The sequence below is a fragment of the Sinocyclocheilus rhinocerous genome, unplaced genomic scaffold, assembly GCF_001515625.1.
Source record: "Sinocyclocheilus rhinocerous isolate Xijiao unplaced genomic scaffold, SAMN03320098_v1.1 scaffold113, whole genome shotgun sequence".
Taxonomy (NCBI): domain Eukaryota; kingdom Metazoa; phylum Chordata; class Actinopteri; order Cypriniformes; family Cyprinidae; genus Sinocyclocheilus; species Sinocyclocheilus rhinocerous.
The window spans coordinates 1,572,793-1,579,757 of NW_015646846.1; the positions used below are offsets into that span (position 1 = coordinate 1,572,793).

The 6,965-nt window shown below is 33.6% G+C and overlaps 1 protein-coding gene across 2 annotated transcripts in view; it reads right to left on the reverse strand.

Annotated features, from left to right (window-relative positions):
- The window catches only part of chmp4ba (charged multivesicular body protein 4Ba), an 11,124-nt gene extending 5,629 nt beyond the window's left edge, over positions 1 to 5,495 (reverse strand). Inside the window, exon 1 of one of the 2 annotated variants that reach the window (XM_016512302.1) lies at positions 5,114 to 5,495. In XM_016512302.1, coding sequence (XP_016367788.1) covers positions 5,114 to 5,297 — 184 coding nt within the window. In that variant the 5' untranslated portion in view covers positions 5,298 to 5,495. Of the gene's footprint in view, positions 1 to 2,806; positions 3,133 to 5,113 lie in introns of those variants that run through there. The other variant, XM_016512301.1, reaches the window with a different exon arrangement.
- Between the last annotated feature and the right edge of the window lie 1,470 nt (positions 5,496 to 6,965).

Genomic DNA, 6,965 nt, shown 5'->3' on the forward strand with positions numbered 1-6,965 from the left:
TCAATTGCGGTGTACAGCGTTTATTATGAGGGGGTAGAATCCACAGCTCAGTACTCACTACTCAATACTCATGAGTACTTTTAAATAGGCTACTCTTTTACTCTTACTCAAGTAGTTTTTTGGACAAGTACTTTTACTCTACTCACACTACATTTTTTGGAAGGTAATGGTACTTTTACTTGAGTATATTTTTTCAGTACTCTTTCCACCACTGATTAAGTGTGGATTTATTTAAAAGAGTTCAAGAGAACACTATGTGATTATGAGTCAGTTGATTTAATTTCAATTAAGATTTAGCTCGGTAAGCATCTTAGCTAAGCATCATGCACTCTCAGTTACACAGTAACACAGTAACACAGTAATGTAGTACTGTCAAGGTGTTCTTGTAAGAAAGTGTTTGCATGGAAAATAAATACAGTAAAGGAAAGATGGTAAGATTCTCAAAACTAAATTAAAATTATGAGGTCTCTGATCCACAACAGATTTGATCAGGGTTTTACTTTGAAAAGTAAAGTCTACTACTGTTAATATTTCTCAGGGAAGCAGTGGTGCAGAGTTAGGGACTCCTAAATGAGGCCCACTCACCAGACTTAATCAGGCAAGTGAGCTGTATAAAAAAAAGGAGAGACAGAGAAACCCTGTTGCATTGTAGGGAGAATGCTGTTGGCAGCCTAATGGCGCATTACTGACAAGCACATCAGTACAGACATGCTTTTCTTGTAAAGTGTGAATTCTACAAAGCTTGAATGTAACCAGGACAAAAAAAGGCACCAAGTCAGTGAAGCCTATTTTAGGACCATTATGATGTGTTTGTATTGTAACTTTTTTTCTCAACCATAAGAAAAGTATTATTTCCATGTTTATAAGCAACTAAAACTGAAACTAAAAACATTAAAAAAAAATTCTCGAAAAAAAAAAAACATTAACTGAACTCAAATAAAATATTTTTTAAAAAGTTCAAATTCATTTTATCTCAGCTAGTTGCCATTTTTGTTTAGTTTAAGTAACTAAATGAAAATGGAAACAACTAACACTAAGTAAAAATGGCAGTAACTAAAACTAAGTAAACTAAAACTTACAGCTAAAACATATTCAAAACTATAGACCCATTTAAAAAAAAAAAACGAATAAAATTATAAGCCGTGGTAGTAGTTGCCTTTCATTTATCCATATTTTAATTTTTTGAAAAATCAGAAGGACATTGGAAAAATAGATTTGAAACAGATGTCATAATGGGAAAAAAAAAACATTATGGTCTAATAAAACACAATAAAAGTATTTTTCAGACTATGTTCTTTGTGAGAATCACATATAAATTGTCAGTATACCAAAACACAGATTTGAATTTTAAACACTGACAAAACATTGATTTGAGTTGTCGATTTACATGTAGAAGATAAAACAGCAGCTGTGTTTGTGCAATGTATGGAATGTAACTTTAATTTATCAGGTTTGCAATACAATAAAACCCTCACCAGACTCTTACGTCATGTGCACGTTCAAAGGGGCCATTCCAAAGACGTCACCTGACACAAAGGTCAAGCAAATTAAACACTTTTTCCATGAAGGCACTGGAAATGTAAACTATGACAAAACATCAGTCCCACACCCGTAGCAGTCGTACCATTAGCGTCGTGTCCCAGCAGCTCTCATAGGATAATCAGATCAATTATTGATTACCTCTGTTCTCGGGACTTTAAATGTGGAGTTGTATTACAGGCTTCACAACCTAGACGGCTCTTTAATGTGGTCCTTACGTTGCCCTGAAATAATTTATGGAGCTAATTCTGGATTTGGACAACTCTAGTAGTATCGATGGGACAGAAAAAAACAGACTTATAAATATACTTTTTGTAATTGCATTTACATCATAATATTTGCAAGGCCTGGAAGTGGCACTAGAAACCATGACAAAGTAGGAGTTTAAAACAACATGTTTTTTCCAAGTTTTGAGAAGATTGTAGTTTATGTATTTAGTTCAGCGACTAAAAAAGTTCAGAGAATGTCAAATAAAGAAGAAAAACATTTTTTTTTAAACAATAATAAAAAAACATACAAACATTTGAACAGTTGCATTAAATGTAAAAGACTTAATTTTGACATTGTTTTCTTATTTTGTGTTCTTTTTATGTTTAAAAGGGTTTCAAAGTATATCTTATCATATACTTATTCTCGACTTGAGAATGTACAATTTCACTAAAATTACTGAAAGAGAAAGGGCAATACAAAAAAAGTTCAATATCTTCAACTGATGTGTTGCAAAAAGTACATTTATCACACAGAGTATGGATGCATCTACTAAAGGCTGCATTTGCCAGATAACATCAGTGAACCGTTTGTTATTTCATTTTTTTGTTATTTCATTTATTTTGTTCCCTGAGTCAACCAACATGACGTACATGTTTGTCATCACCATGGATACCACGGAAGGTCAAAGGTGAACTGATGGAGAGCTACAACACTGTATCCGTTTATTCCAAGCATCCTAAAAGATTTTAGCATGTTACAAAGCAAATTATCGTCCTAAACCCCCATATCATTCCATATGCTATTTTATATGACATCTCTTAAAGACCGAGCTTGTGTTTTAGTAAATGTCTTAACGCTACTCTTGTTAATTAGCCCGTTAATTATATTATTTCAGTTACAATATGCTTTCTTTAATTAATTCCTATGTATAATAGGCAACATACAAAAATACAAATAAACTAACAAGCACGAGAAACAGTAACAAGCACAGTGCCAACCTAACCTGAGTTAAGCAGTGAATCTAAGGTTATGCCAGGGAAGTCAGCTCATCGCTCACCTCTTTTGTTCTTCGTGCCGTTTCTCTTGGCCGTCACAAGCTCCTGCTCGATCTTTTTCTCCAGGAATTCTTGTTTCTTGGTCAACATTTCTTCTGTTTCTCGCAGTCGCTGAATAGCCTCTTGGGGGCTTGAATATTTACCCCCTTTTCCACTGCTACCAAACAACTTCCCAAACAAAGACATCTTGCCCTCGGAACGACAGCGAATAGTGATATTAGACTGATTTGTGGACTACTAGTCTAGACTGGTCACCTCAGTGTGGCTTCTATCTGTCACTGACCCAACAGGCTTGTTGTTGTTTTCTCCTCTTCCTCCTCTCTAACCCAGGCCGAAAAAAAAAAACGAATAAAATTATAAGCCGTGGTAGTAGTTGCCTTTCATTTATCCATATTTTAATTTTTTGAAAAATCAGAAGGACATTGGAAAAATAGATTTGAAACAGATGTCATAATGGAAAAAAAAAAACATTATGGTCTAATAAAACACAATAAAAGTATTTTTCAGACTATGTTCTTTGTGAGAATCACCTATAAATTGTCAGTATACCAAAACACAGATTTGAATTTTAAACACTGACAAAACATTGATTTGAGTTGTCGATTTACATGTAGAAGATAAAACAGCAGCTGTGTTTGTGCAATGTATGGAATGTAACTTTAATTTATCAGGTTTGCAATACAATAAAACCCTCACCAGACTCTTACGTCATGTGCACGTTCAAAGGGGCCATTCCAAAGACGTCACCTGACACAAAGGTCAAGCAAATTAAACACTTTTTCCATGAAGGCACTGGAAATGTAAACTATGACAAAACATCAGTCCCACACCCGTAGCAGTCGTACCATTAGCGTCGTGTCCCAGCAGCTCTCATAGGATAATCAGATCAATTATTGATTACCTCTGTTCTCGGGACTTTAAATGTGGAGTTGTATTACAGGCTTCACAACCTAGACGGCTCTTTAATGTGGTCCTTACGTTGCCCTGAAATAATTTATGGAGCTAATTCTGGATTTGGACAACTCTAGTAGTATCGATGGGACAGAAAAAAACAGACTTATAAATATACTTTTTGTAATTGCATTTACATCATAATATTTGCAAGGCCTGGAAGTGGCACTAGAAACCATGACAAAGTAGGAGTTTAAAACAACATGTTTTTTCCAAGTTTTGAGAAGATTGTAGTTTATGTATTTAGTTCAGCGACTAAAAAAGTTCAGAGAATGTCAAATAAAGAAGAAAAACATTTTTTTTTAAACAATAATAAAAAAACATACAAACATTTGAACAGTTGCATTAAATGTAAAAGACTTAATTTTGACATTGTTTTCTTATTTTGTGTTCTTTTTATGTTTAAAAGGGTTTCAAAGTATATCTTATCATATACTTATTCTCGACTTGAGAATGTACAATTTCACTAAAATTACTGAAAGAGAAAGGGCAATACAAAAAAAGTTCAATATCTTCAACTGATGTGTTGCAAAAAGTACATTTATCACACAGAGTATGGATGCATCTACTAAAGGCTGCATTTGCCAGATAACATCAGTGAACCGTTTGTTATTTCATTTTTTTGTTATTTCATTTATTTTGTTCCCTGAGTCAACCAACATGACGTACATGTTTGTCATCACCATGGATACCACGGAAGGTCAAAGGTGAACTGATGGAGAGCTACAACACTGTATCCGTTTATTCCAAGCATCCTAAAAGATTTTAGCATGTTACAAAGCAAATTATCGTCCTAAACCCCCATATCATTCCATATCCTATTTTATATGACATCTCTTAAAGACCGAGCTTGTGTTTTAGTAAATGTCTTAACGTTACTCTTGTTAATTAGCCCGTTAATTATATTATTTCAGTTACAATATGCTTTCTTTAATTAATTCCTATGTATAATAGGCAACATACAAAAATACAAATAAACTAACAAGCACGAGAACTGATGGAGAGCTACAACACTGTATCCGTTTATTCCAAGCATCCTAAAAGATTTTAGCATGTTACAAAGCAAATTATCGTCCTAAACCCCCATATCATTCCATATGCTATTTTATATGACATCTCTTAAAGACCGAGCTTGTGTTTTAGTAAATGTCTTAACGCTACTCTTGTTAATTAGCCCGTTAATTATATTATTTCAGTTACAATATGCTTTCTTTAATTAATTCCTATGTATAATAGGCAACATACAAAAATACAAATAAACTAACAAGCACGAGAAACAGTAACAAGCACAGTGCCAACCTAACCTGAGTTAAGCAGTGAATCTAAGGTTATGCCAGGGAAGTCAGCTCATCGCTCACCTCTTTTGTTCTTCGTGCCGTTTCTCTTGGCCGTCACAAGCTCCTGCTCGATCTTTTTCTCCAGGAATTCTTGTTTCTTGGTCAACATTTCTTCTGTTTCTCGCAGTCGCTGAATAGCCTCTTGGGGGCTTGAATATTTACCCCCTTTTCCACTGCTACCAAACAACTTCCCAAACAAAGACATCTTGCCCTCGGAACGACAGCGAATAGTGATATTAGACTGATTTGTGGACTACTAGTCTAGACTGGTCACCTCAGTGTGGCTTCTATCTGTCACTGACCCAACAGGCTTGTTGTTGTTTTCTCCTCTTCCTCCTCTCTAACCCAGGCCGCATGCCATCAAGTGAAGTCACAGGAACATGACTCACGTCATGACGCATCGAACGTCTTCTTCTTCTTCTTCTTCTTTTTCTTGGCTTTTGCAACTTGTACTTATTGCATATCGCCACCTACTGTACAGGAGTGTGCAAATAAATAAATAAAATAAAACCCACAAAGGGTTATCTTTTCGTTTCTAAATTCTTCTTATTAATCCAGTATTTTGAAGAAATACAAACAAAGCTTTGAGTCTATTTCTTTCCATCCCTTGTTCTCTAAGAATATCTTCAATTTTATTTTCTTTCTCCATTTCCTGCCATTTCTGCCTGTATTCGTGGTATTTATTGCATCTAAACAAGACATGTTCTACATCTTCCTTGGTTTGACATCTTGTACATAATCCATTACTCTTCCCTATTGTCTGCAGTGTATCGTTCAATCCAGTATGACCTAATCTCATCATTGAGTATACTACTTCTTCTCGCCTGTTTGCCATATTTATCCTTTTTCCTCCTACTTTTGCTTGGTTTATATGATAATGTTTAGCTTTAGACTCAGACTCCCATTCTTTTTGTCATATTTGCATTATTTCATCAAACGTCTCCGGCCGTTTTTTTATAATCTATGCTCCGTAGTGACTTTTTTATGTTTTATTGCAGAAATATAATTCAATACAAAAGAGACAAATAATACAGAACAAAGAACATAGAACATATGGGGGAATACAGAGGAGAGAGAGAGAGAAAATGGAGGAAAAATATTAAAATGTACTTAAAACCCGTTCTGTAATACGAGATGTCTTCAGAGCTTTTTTATTAGAGGAGATTTTTTGAAGTGATGATAATAATAAATGTAGATCAGAAGCAAATATTTTGCAGCTGGGGTTAAATTTAAGGTATCTAACTTTGTGGATATGGTATTTAACCCATCATACAAATAAAGTGTAAGACTCCGTAGCGATTACAAATAGGTGCTGGTATATTGTAAGAAAAATATTATATTATACAATTATTAATATCACCATTAATATAACCAATTATTAATAAACATAAATTAATTTGGACTAATTTTACTAAATTTTATACTTGATTAATTTGAAACAATAATGTAATGAATTTAAATGTAAAATAGCAATTGGAACGAGTATTATCAAAGACTATAGAATACCCTTAAAGGGACTTTGGTATTAGTAGTAGTAGTAGTATAGGTAGGTCATACGTGTATATCTTATCTTTTAGAAATGCAAACGAATTACAAATAAACCATCGGTCATTTCGGGCATTCCTACAAAATAAAAGAACCTTCTAATATATAGACATCTTTTTAATGAATAACATTGTTTGAAAACAATAAATGAAACTATAATCCTTATTGTGTCATCTTAAAATGTAACCTTACATATATAATAGGTTCTTTACTTTACTTTACTTTTAGTCATTTAGCAGACGCTTTTATCCAAAGCGACTTACAAATAAGAAAAAGCAATTAAAACTAAAAGCTAAAACTCTATAAATACTATATATATATATATATA